The 17719-nt window shown below is 39.3% G+C and overlaps 1 protein-coding gene and 1 pseudogene across 1 annotated transcript in view; both read right to left on the bottom strand.

Moving 5' to 3' along the window:
* Window positions 1–17719, bottom strand: part of DNAH6 (dynein axonemal heavy chain 6) — a 310610-nt gene that overhangs the window by 64719 nt on the left and 228172 nt on the right. Inside the window, exons 61-62 of the mRNA XM_008063442.2 lie at window positions 12751–12886; window positions 8167–8336 (exon numbers count right to left, since the gene is read on the bottom strand). Coding sequence (XP_008061633.1) covers window positions 8167–8336; window positions 12751–12886 — 306 coding nt within the window. The remainder of the gene's footprint in view (window positions 1–8166; window positions 8337–12750; window positions 12887–17719) is intronic.
* On the bottom strand, window positions 14024–15209 carry LOC103265789 (annotated as a pseudogene).

A 17719-nucleotide genomic window follows, 5' to 3' on the forward strand; every position in this document is an offset into this window, starting at 1 on the left:
CCCACGGGCTCAGGCAATCCACTCACCTCAGCCTCCCAAAGGCGCGGGATTACAGCTGAGCCGTCGAGCTAGGCCTTTCTCTCTTTTTAAAATGTGATTGGCGGAGGTGTCCCAACCTGGTTAGGGCCATGGCCTCAGATCACACCCTTCTTTGGTCAACTTGGGAAAACATGCTTGATACTTTAAGTGACGATGTATTATGGTACTAACTATAAAGGTGACATGGTCCAGAAGGAACAGTTATGCAACAGGGGCCAGAGTCTGGAGCTTAATTCTAGCTGTGTCACTGTATAACGAAGTATAATTCACTGACCCTTTCCAGCACCAATTTCTTTATCATTTTTTTTCGAGTGGACGCTTTTTTGGGTATAAATTTATGGGGTACAAGTGCAATTTTGTTATATCCATACACTGTGCGAGAGTTTTACTTTCTTTCCATTTAGAAAGGCCTTTATTTCTTTTTTCTTGCCTAATTGTCCAGTTAGAACTTCCAGTATGATATTGAATAGAAATGGCAAGAACATTCTTGTTTTGTTCCTCATCTTGGGAGTTTCTTAAGGGTTTCCTTATTAATTTTAGCCAGCCAATATCTGAATTCTGTGTCATCAGGGACAGGTCATTTTAGGTGGCCTCCACTTGTTTGGGGATGGATAGCTACTTTTTCAGGTGATCTCTCTTTAAGGTTTTGAGGATGGTTGATGTTTTTCTGCTGGATCTTCCTCATTTGTGAGGAGCAACTTTTTTCTTTTGATTGTTATTGTTTAATTTTGTTGCTTTGTAGAAAAATTCACTCAGGGAGAGAGAGAGGTATTCACTTCTGCTCTGCCACTCTTGCTGGGCAGTGCTTTGCACTCAAAGTGTCTTTCTGTTGCAGGGTTTTCCCCATGGTCAGACCAGTCAGACTGCGTTTTGACCCCCAATGAGAGCTCAAGGCATGGACCAGGAGATGGAGATGGGTCCCCTGGCAGCTGTTCACCATTCGCAGCCCAGAGACATCCTGCCTGGAAACAGCACCTCCAGGTGCCTCTCCTGTTCCTCCTCTCCTGTCTAAGTCCAAGCTCAGTACTTGAAAAATAGCAGATTGTGGCTGCTATGTCAATACCCAAATGGCAACACAGTCATAACATGCTCTGAACTCAAAATGTTGGAGAAATATTTTTCCTGCAAACAGGACAAACTCTCATTGATATCATGCAGCAATCTGGGTTTCCAATGGTTTTGGCATAAACTATTGATTACGTGAGCAATTCCTGACATGTATGAATTAATTGTCTTCATGAAACATTTAAAATATGGGGAAAATAAATGAGAATAAAATACATCTGTGATTGGGCACTAGTCACCCAGGACGTATATTCAAGAACATGGTTAAGTACACAGACTACAGAAAGTCAAACCTACAAAGCTGAGGTTTCCCACAGAACTACCAAGCCGTTTTGCAGCTTTTGATTTGGCCTGGTGCTATATGTCTCCCCAGGAATGTGGAGTGTTAACCATTCTCAGGTAGAGGTAGAGGCTGTACCATAGAAGCAAGTTATGTCTGCATGCCAACCCAAGAGTTGGTACCTCACCACCACTGCCAAAGGTCCTCCCCACTTTCATACCAAGTGCTTCAGAACCCTCTGCTGTTTACAAGAGTGTGTTAAAGACCTCGACTTGCAAAAGCTCACATAACAACTCCTATCCCCTTCATTCAACCCACAGGCTTCTTGACTTCTAGTTATTGTGGTCAGTTTAAGTGAACCGCACCTACATCCTGACATACAGCCTGAACAGAGAGGGCATCCTTATGACTGACAACATGCTGAGCTGGCAGGAGCAGGGAAGATTTTCTTGCTTCACATTTCTCATCAGTTCCTCAGCTTTTCAGCTTTTGTGTGCTCTATATCTAAACATCCTAACTGCTTCAGAGTGCTTATGAGATCCCACTCCATCCAAGAAAGTCTTGACATCCTGCAGTGGACTTAATTCTGGGGTTATTCTGGGGTCCTTCTCTATGTGTTCCCCTGCTGTAAGTCCCTAGATAGCGCACAATGACCTCTTTGCTTAAGGACTTCTTCATATCATATGGCTGGAAATGATCATCGTCTATGACTCTATGAGACATTTTTCTGTCTTTATGCTCATGAAAATCTTTAATAATTTGTTGTGGAAATGCTCCAGATTTCTTATAGTCCCTAAAATCCAGATAGCCAGGCATTGCAAACCCCATGTTTGGGTTGCGGGATCAGAGGATGTTCAGTCTCCTTCCTCTTTATCATTGAGTTCTCTGCTAGGAGTTTCTTCTCTATTATAAATTGAGTTTCCAGCCGGGCTTGGTGGCTCAGCCTGTAATCCCGCACCTTGGGAGGCTGAGGTGAGTGGATTGCCTGAGCCCGCGGGTTTGAGACCCGCCTGGGCAACTTGGTGAGACCTCATCTCTACAGTATATCAAAAATCAGCCGGGTGTGGTATCGCGCGCCTGTAGTTCCAGCTACTTGGAAGGCTGAGGCGGAAGGATCGCCGGAGGCCAGCACATCGAGGTTGCGGTGGCCGGGAGCGGCCACTGCACTCCAGTCTGGGCAACAGAGTGAGACTCCAACTCAAAAAAAAAAAAAAAAAAGTTGAGTTTCCTATGATATGTGTGACTCTTTTGTGTTTTGCTTAGAAACCGTTTCTAGCTTTTCTGCTTCATCCTTCACACAGTCTCTTGCTGAGGCCCTCAGAGCATTTTTGTTTATATTTTCCATTAAGCAACTAATAGGTATTCCCATAGGGAATTAATAGATTCAGAGGAACACCTTTTTGAAGATGATGATGATGACGAATATTATTTTAGAGACAAGGTCTTGCTATGTTGCCCAGGCTGGTCTTGAACTCCTGGGCTCAAGCAATCCTCCCATCTCAGGCCCCCCAAATTGGTGGGGTTACAGGCATGAGGTTACTGTGCCTGGTCATATTTTTTTAAGATACTGATGGGTGAATAAACAGATTCACCATTGAAAGACTCTCTGAGCTTGGGGATTCCCAGCCCAGAGGAAATGAAAACATACATCCATGCAGAACTTGTATACAAATGTTTATGGCATTATTCATAATACTCAAAAAGTGGAAACAACACAGATGTTCAACAACTGATAATGGATAAACAAAATGTGGCATGTCCATTCAATAGTGTGTTATTCACAATAAAAAGGAAGTACTAACACATGATAATATAGATGAATATTATGTTGAATGAAAGAAAGACCAGAAAGGCGAATCTATGGAGACAGAAAGTAGATTAGTCATTGCCTAGTGCTGGAGATGATGGCTGTGGATACAATATGTATTCTGGGGGTAGCAGTGAAACTTTTAAATTGATTTGGTGATGGTTGTACAACTCTGTGAAGAGACCAAAAGCCACTGACATGAATATTCTAAATGGGTGGATTTTATGATGAATGAATTAACCCCAATAAAGCTGTTAAAAAAACTTCTGAAGGTCTTACTACACGTGATCAGATATGTCTGTGGCAGCTAAAGTGATGTTTTTAACATTCTCAGGTAATTCTTGCTTAATCTCTATGACATAGAAATCTTTCTTGGCAAGCAGTTGTGCCAAGCATCAAAGCGGCTGATTCTGCAACCATACTTGGAAGTGTCACTGTCTTGAGGTAATTAAATATATGGAAGCAGAAACCAAGCAATCATAGAGATGAGGACTCTTGCTTGGAATTTTCTTCCATGGAAGCTATTGCTTAAATAAATAGCACATGGTGGAATTCACAACAAGGACTTAAAATCGCATTCATACAACTGGCATTTTCCAAAATGGGAAAAGTTTGTAATTGTTACCCGGAGTGAGAGGATTTTATCCTCAGTAATTCTGGTTCCATTATGATTTTTTGAAAGAGAGAAAATCAACTGCCAAAGAAACTGCCTTTTCCCTGAAGTGTAGAAAAATACAATCCTGCTAAAGTTAGGGTTCCCAGTGGATTCAGCCTTGAAAACCAACGATGCTGCGAGGCATGGCATTGGTCCTGATGTCCTCGTCTCTCTGATTGCTTTGAAAATAGTTTCTCTTTGCATGTGTTTAATTATATTAAAACAGGGGTCCTCTAAGTATGGCTATGGGATTGGCAGCATCACCTGGTTATCTTGTTGAAATGCAAATTCTTGGTTCTTAGCCCAAACCAATTGAATCAGAAACTCTAAGGGTTGGGCACCAGGAATCGGCTTCGAGTCATTCAGGTGATTCTGATGCACACCAAAATTTGAGAAGACAGTTGTGGACAACTTCTTTTATCTTTGTCCTGTGGTAATGAATTTCTATATCAGGCAAGCTTTATTCACCTCTGAATTAGATGGTAGTGTCTTTTTTTCTCTTTCCAGTTCAAATTCCTGATGATTTTTTCCTGAGAGGTCAGTGACACTGATGCCAAAGAAAAAATTGTTGAGATGACATTCTCCTTTCCATTGCAGTATTCTAAAAAGCTTATCACATGGTTTACTAAGGATGCTTTGAAATGAAATTTTATTTTTAAGTACCCAAACACATCATTTATGAAGGAGGCTTACTTTCTGTACAAGACTGTAGTTTCCCACGGAAACCACGTGTGTTGAAACATCCTTTCTCTTAATAGAGCAAGTGATTACACCACATTAAAAAAAAAATTAAAGCTCTAGACATTCAACAGGCTCTGCTTGTGAACAAGACCTGAGATTAACAGGTTGGTTACCTTGAACTCTCTCATCACAGAGGTCTTGTCTCTGGTCTTGTCTTTGTTCTAAGGCTTCCTTATAACCTTTTTCTCAAGGCAGGGAATCTTGATCTTCAGTTTTGAAACTGAATTTGGTTTCTTTACTCTTGAACCCAAGTTTCTTTAGCAAGTCATTCTGTGGAATCAATAGCAAAGGTTGTTCCTAAATGCCTTGATGAGGATATTTAATTGGGAGGAGGTGTCGCTCGTATGAAATCATGATGCTCAAATCTTCTCTTTGGAGGGAATCCTGTCCTTGATCTTGGCGGATCCAGGTTCTTGTCTTCTGTGGAATAAGTATCTAGATCTTCATTTCGAAAACTGAAGCTGGGTTCTAGACTCCTCAGGGTTGAATTGTGAAGCAAGTTTTGTTGGTAGCATAATCTGGGTAAGGTTGTTGGTGGAATGCATTGATAAGAACTTTTTTTGAGTTGGAGTCTCACTTTGTCACTCATGCTGGAGTGCAGTAGCACGCTTACAGCCACCCCAGCGTGGACCTGCTGGACTCAGGCGATCCTTCCACCTCAGCCTAGAAGTAACTGGAACTACCATGAGCTACTACACCTGGTTAATTTTTGATTTATTGTAGAGATGTGGTCTCATCAAGGTGCCCAGGCTGTTCTCGAACCCATGGCCTCAGGCAATCCCCTCACCTCGAATTTTTAACTAATCATTTGTGAATTTGGTTTGATTGTATCTACTATTTGTAGCTTTGATTACATTTGGAGAACTGTCCTAGAACATGTTACAAGAGAATTTGGGTCTTTTTTTGTTTTGTTTTGTTTTTTTGAGTTGGAGTCTCACTCTGTCACCCAGACTGGAGTGCAGTGGCTGCTCCCGGTCACTGCAGCCTCGACCTGCTGGGCTCCAGCGATCCTTCCGCCTCAGCCTTCCGAGTAGCCGGAATTACAGGCATGTGCTACCACGCCCGGCTGATTTTTTGATTTATTGTAGAGATGAGGTCTCGCTGCCCAGGCGCGTCTCGAACCCGTGGGCTCAGGCAATTCACTCACCTCAGCCTCCCAAAGACGTGGGATTACAGGCTGAGCCACCGAGCCCGGCAAGAATTTGGGTCTTTAAGGTTGTGACTATGATTATATTTAAAAAAATTAAGCCCTTTTATTCTAGAAAAAGTTTTTTTATTATGAAAGTTTTCAAGTACATACAAAATGAGAGAATAGTGAACTTGATGCTTCACCCATCTTCAACATTTTTAAAGACAAAGCCAATCTTGTTTCATTAATACACTGCCTCAGTCCCTCAGGATTATTTTGAAGTAAATCCTATGTATCACATCATTTTATCCCTAAATAATTCAGTATCTTTCTACAAGACAAAGACTCCTTAAAAAAGTATGATCACAGTATCACAATCACATCTTCACAGTTAGCCATAATTTCTTAATATTATCAAATACGTAGTCAGTATTCACCTTTTTCTCATTAAATTATAAATGTGTATATGTGTGTGCATGTGTAAATTACAGTAGATTTAAATCGGGATCTAAATAAAGCTTGTAGATAAAGATCAACTGGTTTGTCTCCTATATCTCTTCTAATCTATAAATTTTATCTCTTACCTCCTATTTACTCTTGAAAAACAAACAAACAACAAATAAACAAAATATTTTTGTTGAGGAAGCCAAATGTCTTGCAAAATTTCTCATAGTCTGGAATTTTCTGGCCTCAATGTCTTAATCTCTAAAACTCTTTTTTTTTTTTCCCCTGGGGGGAGATTCATGCCGTCTAGTCACCCTCTCATTTTTGTTGTTGTGTTATCTGGTAGCCCACTGTCATTCACAGAAGGTTTTCTACCTGACTCATAGCCTTCCTTTCAATTACATGCCTATTCCATTGAACAGAGTGTTACCGATTAATCAACTATGTCCTAGGCACTCATGCCACCATCTGAGGTGATGCTAGATTCAGGGTCCAAGCTGACATCCAACACCCCAGCCTCACAGTTTCATGGCTTCTAACTACAGTGGACATTATCTCATCTTCTCCACAGTCACCCACACCCATGGCCAACCACAGGACATTGTCATCACTTGGGACTACTCCACATTAGAGATCTTAAGTTCAACTTTGATCACACCCTCTCTCATTGTTCCAGCTGCGATACACCCCCTAGTCCAACTACATCTTCTCCCAGAGAAACTTCCACCCACTGGTTCTTTCTTTTCTCCCATCTGTAAGCCTTTTCTTAGATCTCTTACTCTTTCCAGAGCTACTGTTACCAGCACTCTTCAATGGCCTCACATCTTCTGTTCCTTTAGTGCAATCATCTGTATCCCAGGTCAATCCCACAACCTATTTTCCATGTTCCTATAGAGATAGCAGAAAATCCTACAACACAGCATCAGTACTTCCCAATTATGCGTTGGCCTTTTCCAGTTAGTTCTTCTGTTCTCTTTTCCCAAAGGAAAAAACTCCATTTTTCTTTAATGCCTCCTAAAACTCACCACTTGAATTCTTAGCAGGTAATATTATTCCTTTATTAGCAACAAAGTTGGGGTTATATCTGCATATATAAAAACCAGAACTGTCTGCAATGCTTCATTCATTCCATTGCTAACTTTTGCTGTATTGAAACTCGTTTACCTCCTTGGTTTTCATGACACATTTTTCTACTAGTGTTTTTTCAACTCCTTAATTCTTTATCATGGGCTCCTTATTCTTTCTCTCTGCCCTTTAAAAGTTGGTGAGCATCACAGTTTCATTCTTTGGCCACCTTTGTTTTTATTCTGTGTTATCCCTCCACAATCCCAACAACTCCTGTGGTTTTACTTTCCAGTTCAACGCTGATGATTCCCAGATCTCTATTTCTAAACCATATTTCTCTCTAGAGTTTCCTACCCACATATTAACTGGCTTCCAGACTGCCATCCCCTCTGACTGCTAGAAGGTGCTGTGGACTCCGTGGCATCTTTCTCTCACACATTCCTTCTTTTGCGTTCGCTTGTTGGTATTTACCGCTTCTTCGGCACAAACAGAAACTGGGAGCCACATCGTTGCCTCATTTCCTCTTACCTCTTTGGCTCTCCAAGTTACATCTCCAATTTGCTGCATAGACCACTTCATGGTCTTCAAACAGATCCTGATGGCTTTGTGCCCTTCAAATGTCTCCTCCCCCTTGTTGCCAAGACCTGAAAGACCCGTCAATTCCCTGCTAGAGTTGTGAAACAGATCCCGGTCCCTCTGGTAGAGAGCATAGTGCACTAATGGTACATAACATGGAGAGGATGACCACATCCCGGGCTGGTTCACCAGTCTTTCCTTTCATTATTCTCTGTATAAAACATTATCTTATAGTAATAACACAGAGTCTCTATTATTTAGAACCACTTCCCAAACTTGCCCACAACTGCTCTTAAATAAACCAAGGAAGTATAACTGGCTAATGAGCTTTAGTAAAAATAACAGTTCTTTAGAAATAGACCTACCTTTTCTTCTTTACAGCATTTAACAAGAATGAGCTTATGGAAAGAACTCAATTCTTCAGTCCAAGAACCCTGTGTTAAAGTCTCCTTTTCATGTGTCATGGGTTGTTCTTTGTGTTTCTCTTTAGAATAGCCTTCCCATTTCTGTGGATTAATATAAGTCTCAAAAGATCCTAAAAACACAATTTTAAAAGACTTAGAGTTGTTTTGACTTTGACATTAAATGAATATATGTTTGATAATTTTAAAAAGATCTTTATGTTTACTATCAGTTTTAACCACAAACATACTGTAAATACATTAATGCCCCCAATTTAATCTAAAATAAAAAAATTAAAATAAAATTAAAAAACAAAATTCAACAACAAATCACTTACAAAAAAACCCAAAACAAAACAAACAATAGAGAGGTTAAAAATAAAAAGATGTATAGAGACACATCAAGCAAATATGAGCAAAAAGATTGAAGTAATAAGAGTAATATTGGATAAATTAGAATTCAAGACAAATATAATTCAATGGGACAAAGAAGGTCAAGTTATATTAATTAAAATGCAAAGTTTATAATAAAACATAAAATTAATTTAAATGTGCTAGAAAACAGCATAAAAACACATCAGATAATCACTGTTGCAGGTAGAAGAAAAAGTAGGAAAAAATATAACAATGATGGAAAATAACATACAATTATCAGTCTATTACCAATCGAGTGAACTGAAAACTCTGGCATATAGAATTTGAACAATATAAACAAAAGTTGGATAAGTTGACATATATACATTATGTCCTAATACGCAATACACTGTCCCCTGTGATCTGGCCACAGAATATTGATAAGAAATGGGTTTGTATCTTGCACGAAGGTTAGAATCATAGTAAGCTCTTATGACGGATATAGCATGTAGGAAGAATTAGCTTTGAAATTTCTGTAGGGACAGGGTGCTTGGTGTAGGATGGACTGCTCAGAAGACCAACACAGCCAATGTGTCCTCCAGGGAGGAAACAAGTTTCTTGGACTGGACATTAGGTACAATTGTTGACTTTCATTATAGGATAGAAAACAACTTTCTCCAGCTGGTTTGCTGTGACTCTCCTCTGAGGACCTAATCATAGGAATAAAAAAACTGGTGACACTTAAAAATTTATAGACACTTCTGAGCATGGCCTTGAAGTAGTGGTCCCTTCCAGCACTTCTAATTTCTATATGGAATATGGACAATTACATGGTATGAAAACACACCACACCACAGTGCTCTTTAGTTAAAGAAGTTTGCATTACTTCAAGGACCAGGTAGCAGAACGACTCATTGCAAAATGACTACTTTCCCCCTGAGGTTCTTATTTATTTATTGTATTATTACTGGATCTTGGACTAGATGACTGGATCTAGTAATTGCATATTTTAAAGGATAATTCTCAATGAATAGGACACAAAGCACTTAGAAATCATAAAATATGAAAGCAATGAGGAAGTTTTTGAAGGTAAGAACGACAGTGGAATTAATTATTCAAAACCTGTCAAGGCCCAAAGCTCACTTTTAGAATACTAGTCGTTATATAATACATGTACAGACTTCACAACTCTGTAGCATTTCTGAAACAAACCTTGAAATTTAACAAATGAGAGCAGGAAAGATGTCTTTGTAATTGGGGAAATTTTAGTCCCAACTGACAGGGATACTACACAGTGACTTTTATCAAGGGATGATTAAGTGTCCCCAGAAGTACCTTACTTTTCAAACTTCCCCTTCCCTCTTTCTTTGCCTCTGTGTATAGAATGCTCCATCTAGCCCTTTCTGTTTTGGGTCTGTTGCTAACAGTCCATCTTTAGGCTTTCTCATATGAGTATTTTTCTTTTTATGTTTTATCTCTACCTTTAGCTGTCTCATTTAACTGGTGAATAATATAGAAACATTTTTTATTTGATGCATATATTGAAAAGCATTTTTTCCCTACTCTTCATCAAGATATCAAACAAATATATTAGGATCTCATAAATTCTGATTCAGGTAGACTTTAAACCACCACACTTGCTGGGTGTATTGAGTTAAGTAAATATTCATATTAGAATTGTAAGAATAATTACTAAAAAAATAGAAATGGAATTTCATATTGTTGTGACCAGAGTGAGAGAAGGTAGGTTGCCAATATGCAGAGAATCACACTAAGAGTCCTTTATTAAGCTGGCGTCTGAGAGAGGCTATTGCCATAAAAACTCTCAGCCCTGAGCAGAGCAAGTAAGGAGATTTTAAAGGCAAAAACTGCAAGTGGGCTACATAGCAACTTAGTGACCATAGGAACCATAGACTAGCAACTTAACCATAGCAACATAAACTAGCAACTTTGCAACCAAAATGAGAACTTTTGATTGTTAGGAAGTTTTGATTAACTCTATGTCCCAGGCACAGCTGGTGACTGGAAAGTCCCTGGAGTTCTGCCAACATGATATCATTTAAGGCAGTTACATAGAGACATGGTAGAAGAACCATTACATAATAGAGTGACCTTGGTTAGGTCACTAACAGAATATAAGAGCAAAATATGAGAATGTAACAAGAGGGTTTTGCAAGGCGTAACATTTGATTTTAGTTAACAAAGCACACAATTACAGGGAACTTGTGGCTAGGGAATTTTCAAAAGGTGGGTCTGTGGGTACAAGGAAATTGTAACAATTTCATGTGTGGGGGGGCAGCTCTGGGTAGCAAGTAGCTAAGAAGGAGTATTTTAAAACAAAATGAAGTTACTTATTTCAAACAAGCTATTATAGGCTACTGTAAGATTTTCAGACATTTCAATATCAGCAGAGGCGGAAATAAATAAGAAGAGTGTGGATGATCTGTCTGAAGTCAAGAAAAAAGGAGGCAAAGGAAAAGCCTGACAAGAAAAATATCCCCCCAAATGATAGAAGTAAGTCCTAATAGATCAGAGTTTCTTAACCTCACTAATAGTAACATTTTGGACCAAGTGGCTATTTGTTGTGGAGGGCTGCTCTGAGCACTACAGAACATATAGCGGCATCCCTGGTCTCTACCCACTAGATGCTAGCAGCACCACTCCAGTTGTGGCTAGCAAAAATGTCTCCAGACATTGCCAAATGGAAATCTTCCTTAGTTGAGAAAAGCTGAAATAAACCAACAACATGATAAATATGATTTAATTAAAATTTGCTTGTTTAAAAACAGATAATCTCATGCTCCTCAAAACAACAGACTCCCACTAAGATACCCCAAAACATGATGATCACCCCAAAAATGAAAAATAAAAACATACAGAGCATACATAATCACCAAGAAAACCTTGCTAAAATAATATTAATATTAGAAAATATATTTTAAGACAAAAAGCATTATTCAGAGTAAAGAGAAATATTATTTTATGAACAAAATCACCCTAAGTAAACTGAATCAGAAACAGAAAACCAAACACCACAGGTTCTCACTTATATGTGGTAGCCGAACGGTCCCAAAGATGGAAATAATAGACACTGGGGACACCATTAAGGGGGGAGATGGGAAGGGGGATTAAGGTTCAGAAACTACCTATGGGGCACAATGTTCATTATCTGGAGAATGGGTCACCTGAGACCCAATCCCCACCACTACACAATATGCCCATGTAACAAATACATGTGTGCTCCCTGAATCTAAATACAAACAACAAAAAGGTAATACTTCTAAACATATTTGTATGTAGTAGCATAGTTCCATACAATGGGGAAAATTCCAAAATTATAAAGGGAAAATACCAATCATAGTGGTATACTTTAATATGTCTCTCTTAGAATCTGACAAATCAAGTATAAAAAACATTAGTCAAATAATCACTACAATTAATAAGTTTGAGCTAAAGGTCACTTATGAAACCTTGGATCCAAGAAATGACATACATATTTTACATAAACAGAACATGTACCAGGCTGCAAAAGAAGCCCAAATTGCAAAGAATCAATTTAATGCAAGCCACGAGTATAATTTTCATAATGTAATTAAATTTTAAGCAGTTAAAAGATGGTCTCCAAAATCCTAAATGCTTTTGAACTAAAAGGGTGCTTTCAGAATTGAAAGGGCTACATATTAAAACTTGTGGGGAAAAATTAATATCAAATGTTATAATTCAAAGCAGTTGCTACCTCTGGGGAGGAGGGCATGGGGAGGATGGGGGGATTCTGGGGGTATTGCTACTGTTCTATTTCTTGATTTGGGTGGTGTCTCATAAATGTACACAGTTCGTGATAGTTAATCAAGTCACACCATTATGATTTGTGCACTTTTTTGTTCATATGTTATCCTTCAACAGAAGTTAAAAAAAAAAAAAAACCTATGGGATGCAGCTAAAGCAATACTTAGAGGCATATTTATACCCTTAAATGTATATAATAGTAAACATAAAATACATAAAATATTTTCAATAAAATATTGAAAACTCATAGTCAAGCATTCAAGGCAAGAAATTGTGAAGACAAATAACTGTTTCTTAGAAATTTCCAGTGAAAGATATTGACATTGCAGGAGAGGCTAAATAGAAAGAAAACATTAAAGTTAGGACTCAAGAGTCTGTTTATAACCCCCCACAGCAGATTCATATTACCTATGCGTATGGAAATAGGATGCAACAATATGTATTTTGTCAGTTTTTGGAAAACTGGAAATGACTCTTCCAAGTCACAGCATGCAAACCACGTAGTGGTAAGAAGCCAGGGAGCTTCAGGCTTTGGTGGGCGTTCCTGTTTGACAATATAAAGGCAATGGATAATGATTCACAAAGACAACCACAAAATACACTTTCATTTTGTCCAAGTGAAAAGTCAAGTATGTTAAAATAGTAATAATAATAATAGTAGTAGTAGTAGTAGTAGTAGTATGCTAAAAATAACTGTTTTTAATATAATATGTTGAAGTAGAAATGGTGTTGAATCAATTCTACATGTGGACCTTTACACGGAGTACAGCTGATGAAAACGTTTCAGGTTGGCTTGTACAGAAAACAAAGTGAACCAATTATTAAATCTGATAAGTCTACTTCCAGCCTGTTCACCAACATCCTACACCAGTCTTTGCCCACTGCCCAAATAGTCTTACGGTTAGTGACTTTTTTCCTAGAGAACTAGTCTCCAAATCAGATTTCCAGGTTTTCTTATCCTAGATGAAGAAAGCTGAGTCGTGAAGTAGTATTCACAGCAAGAAGACGGGCAATCTCATTCCAGCTGTGACGATTGTCTATTTAATCACTTCAGATATTCCTAGAAATTTTTGAGAAAAGTCTTATGCCATCTGGCAATATTCCATGAAGCACTTATACGTGGATAAATGTTTTAAATGAGACAGAGAGACAGCTATGATTGTAGGATGTAACTAGTTCTTTAAAATTACCTGAGGTTGGCCACCCCTTTGGGTCCCCTCCCGCTGTGAGCTTTTTCTGTCTTCTCAATAAATCTTGCTTTAAAATTTTTTTTTTCCTGAGGTTCTGTACTACATTTTATAACAGGTCTATTGAGATATAGTTCACACACCAAGCAATTCACCTATTTAAAGCATGCAATCCAATGATTTTAGTATATTCACAGGTATATGCAACTATCATCACCGTCCCAGTTTAGAATATTTAATTTCCTAAAAAAGATACTATGTACCTTTGGCTATTATTCTCTTTTAATGCCACCCCGTCAGTCCTGAGCAACTGCTAAACTACTTTCTGTTTCTATATATTTGCCTATTCTGGGCACTTTATGTGAATAAAGTTATATGATGTGATAGGTGGCCTTTTGCAACTGACTCCTTAGCTTAGTGTTTTCTTTTCTTTTCTTTTTTAACAGGAAGCACGATTTATTGGTGGGAATGAAGAGCCAGTAGAGTGAAACCTTTCACGAGTGCAGGGCCTGCCACTTGTCCAGGGGACCATGATTGGGGATGTGTTTGACCCGCAGCCATCTGGGATAAGCCGCTTCTCAGCCACTGTGTCTTCAAATTCATGTGTGTTAAACTTGGTAAAGCCTCGCTTCTTTGAGATAGGGATCTTCTGGCAGCCAGGGAACTTGAACTTGGCCCTGAGTAGGGCCTCAATCACAAGCTTCTTGTTCTACAGTTTGGTGCAGATTAACATGATTACTTAGGCCAATGTGCACCCTGGCCACGGTGCCCTGGGGCTTCCCAAAGCCACCTTGTATTCCTGTCTGGAGCCTACATTAGGGATGGGGCAAGGTCAGATATGAAAATGCACTGGAAAGGGCTGTCTCCAAGGTCTCTTAGAGCAAACAATACAAGAAACAGGCTGTGTACACTACCAAGGAAGCTGCTGTTTGCAGCCATTGCACACCGGGCCCCTGTGAGGAGAGGAACACGGTCAGCTTGCTTGGCTGCAGAGAACAGAGAACCCCACGAAGAATCACTGGGAGGCCCTCCAAGTGACAGCTCTCCAACTACCAGCTCTCCAGCTACCTGCTTGTCGACAGATGGTTAGCACCAGGCTCAAAGCAAGAGCTACTCCCACAAGAGATGTCTCCCCCACAACCTGCAACCAAGAGGCTGTGAAAATTTAATTACGGTGTTTTCTTGTTTGGCCCCACCTGCGCTTTCAGTTCACAGAAAGGGGGAGTGCTCATTGGAAGCCACTTGCCAGCCATGTCCCGTGTCACCCACTAATCAGTCACCATGGCTGTGTGTATGTGGGGCCACCCCATGCCCCGAGGGGTGATAATCCAAGCCTAACAGAGACCCCAAGCTGTGAGAGAATGCCTAAAAATGACTGAGACTAAGCTCACTTGTCAGCCCCAGCACAGGACATCTTGTTGATGAGGATGACGTGGAAGGGGTGGAAACTCACTTGGATAGGAAAGCCATTTTTGCCCAACTTTTTACCATGCAATTGTTGGCACAAATAGGGCAGCCTCTAAGGTTTCGGAGGACAGCTGTTCATATTCATACAACACCATGTGGCCACAGAGTGGGAACTCATCTACGCATGCCTTCTTCCGCCTCAGGTCAAAGATGCGAATCTTGGCATCAGGGACACCTTAGCAGAAGTGAGATTTTGGGCACGGCTATGTTCTTACAATACCAGTATCACCAGGTGGGGCGGTGGCCCGTGGTGACACCAGGATCTTTGGTGGTGCATTGAAGGAAAAGAGAGCTTAGTGTTTTCAAGGTTCATCTGTGTTGTGGTCTCTTTCAGGGTTTCATTTGTTCTTATGACTGAATAACATTCCAACGTATGGAAAGAAAACATATTGTTTTCCTGCTCAGCAGGTGATGGGCATTTGGGTTATTCCCATCTTTTGAGTAGTGCAAGTAATGCTGCTATGAGTATTTGGGTCAGTTTTTTTGTGTGTGGATGTATGTTTTCATTTCTCTTTGATATATATTTAGTGGTACATTGCTGAAACATGTGGTGACTCTACGTGTAATTGTTTGAGAAACTGCCAGATTGTTTTCCAAAGCAGCCGCACTGTTTTCTTTTTCTTTTAAAGATGTGGGGTACAATTCAGGGTTAGGTATTCCAGTGTTCAATATGCAGGTACCCTTGTTGATGAGGTGTGCTCCTCCCTCCCCTGGCAGTTTGCCTTGACTGCCAATCCCACCCCCCCTTCCCTGGCAGTTTCCCACTACTGCCAAACTCTTTCTTTTTTTTTTTTTTGAGTTGGAGTCTCACTCTGTTGCCCAGACTGGAGTGCAGTGGCCGCTCCCGGCCACCGCAGCCTCAACCTGCTGGGCTCCGGTGATCCTTCTGTCTCAGCCTTCCAAGTAACTGGAACTACAGGCGTGCGCTACCACGCCCGGCTAATTTTTTTTGATTTATTGTAAAGATGAGGTCTCGCCAAGTTGCCCAGGTGGGTCTTGAACCCGCGGGCTCAGGCAATCCACTCATCTCAGCCTCCCAAAGTGCTGGGATTACAGGCTAAGCCACGGAGCCCAGCTCAAACTCTTTCTTATAGTATTATGATAATTGTTCAAGGTCTGCTTATGAGTGAGAACATGTCCTCGGTTCTTTGTTTCTGTGACAGATCACTGAGTATGATAGATTCTAAATCCATCCAAGTTGCTGCAAAGTCCATATGTTTGTCCTTCGTTATGAGTGTGTAATATTCCATTGTGTATGTGTATCACATTTTTTTAAGCCGGTCTAGCTTCGATGGGCAGCATGGTTGGTTCCATATTTTTATTATTGTGAATAGAGCTGCAACAAACATGCATGTGCAGGTGTCTCTTTGGTAGAATGACTTGAGTTCCTCCGGGTATATTCCCAATAGAGGAATTGCTGGGTCATATGGAAGGTCAATTTCTAGTTCTTTCAGAAATCGCCACACTGTCTTTCAAAGAGGTTGCATTAGTTAGCTGCACCATTTTCAACTCCAGCTACCATTATACGAAAGTTGTTTCTCTACATGCTCATCAATACTTGTAATTATCTTTCTTTTTGATTATAGCCATTCTAATGGGTGTGAAGTGGTATCTCCTTTTGGTTTTGACTTGCATTTTCCTGATGAATAATGATGTCAAGTATCTTTTCATGTGCTTATTAGCCATTTGCATATCTCCCTTGAAGAAATAGCAATACAGACCCACTGCCTATTCTTTAATTGGGCTGTCTTTTTTTCTTATGAGGTTGTAATAATTCTACATATGTACATATGTATTTTTTTATATATATATATTCTAGATACAAGTCCTTTAATTAGATATATGATTTGCAAATATTTTCTCCCATTCTCCAATTTGTTATCTTTTCACTTACTTGATAGTATTCTTTGAAGCAGTATGTTTAAGTTTGATGAAATCTACATTATCTATTTTTTCATTTGTTGCTATTACTTTTGGTATTGCATTTAAGAACCCATTGTGGAGTTTGAGGCCATGAAGATTTACTTCAGTGTTTTCTTCTAAGACTTTTATAGTTTTAGCTTTTATATTTAGGTCTGTGATTGGTTTTTAAAATTCATTGTTATATATAGTATGACATAAACGTCCGACTTTTCTCTTTTGTGTATGGTTCTCAATTATCCCAGCACCATTTGTTGAAAGATGACTCTTTTCCTATTGAATAGTGTTGGCACCTTTGTCAAAAATCAGTTGATGATAGAAAAATAGAAGCATTTCTGGACTCTCAATTATATTCCATTTATCTACATGTCTATCCTGTATCATACTAGTCTGATTATTGTTTTGGAGTAAGCTTTGACATAGGAAGTAGGAGTCCTCTTACTTTGTCCTTTTTCAAGACTATTTTGGCTATTCTGGATACCTTGGAATTCTATATGAATTTTAAAATAAGTTTGTCAATTTATACAAACCAGTACGTGGGACTCTGATAGGGATTGTATTCAATCTACAGATCAATTTGGGTGTATTGCCGTCTTAACAATATTAACATAAAATGAACATACAATGTTTTTTCATTAATTTAGGTCCTCTTCAATTTCTTTCAACATGTTTTGTGGTTTTCAGAGTAGAAGTTTTGAACTTTTATTGTTCAACATATTTCTAAGTATCTTATTGTTTTTGATGTCATTGAAAATAGAATTGTTTTCTTAAGTTCCTTGTCATATTGTTCATTGCAAGTGAAA

This window comes from Carlito syrichta, unplaced genomic scaffold (assembly GCF_000164805.1).
Source record: "Carlito syrichta isolate Samal-C Ts95f unplaced genomic scaffold, Tarsius_syrichta-2.0.1 Scaffold306846, whole genome shotgun sequence".
NCBI classification, from domain to species: Eukaryota; Metazoa; Chordata; class Mammalia; order Primates; family Tarsiidae; genus Carlito; species Carlito syrichta.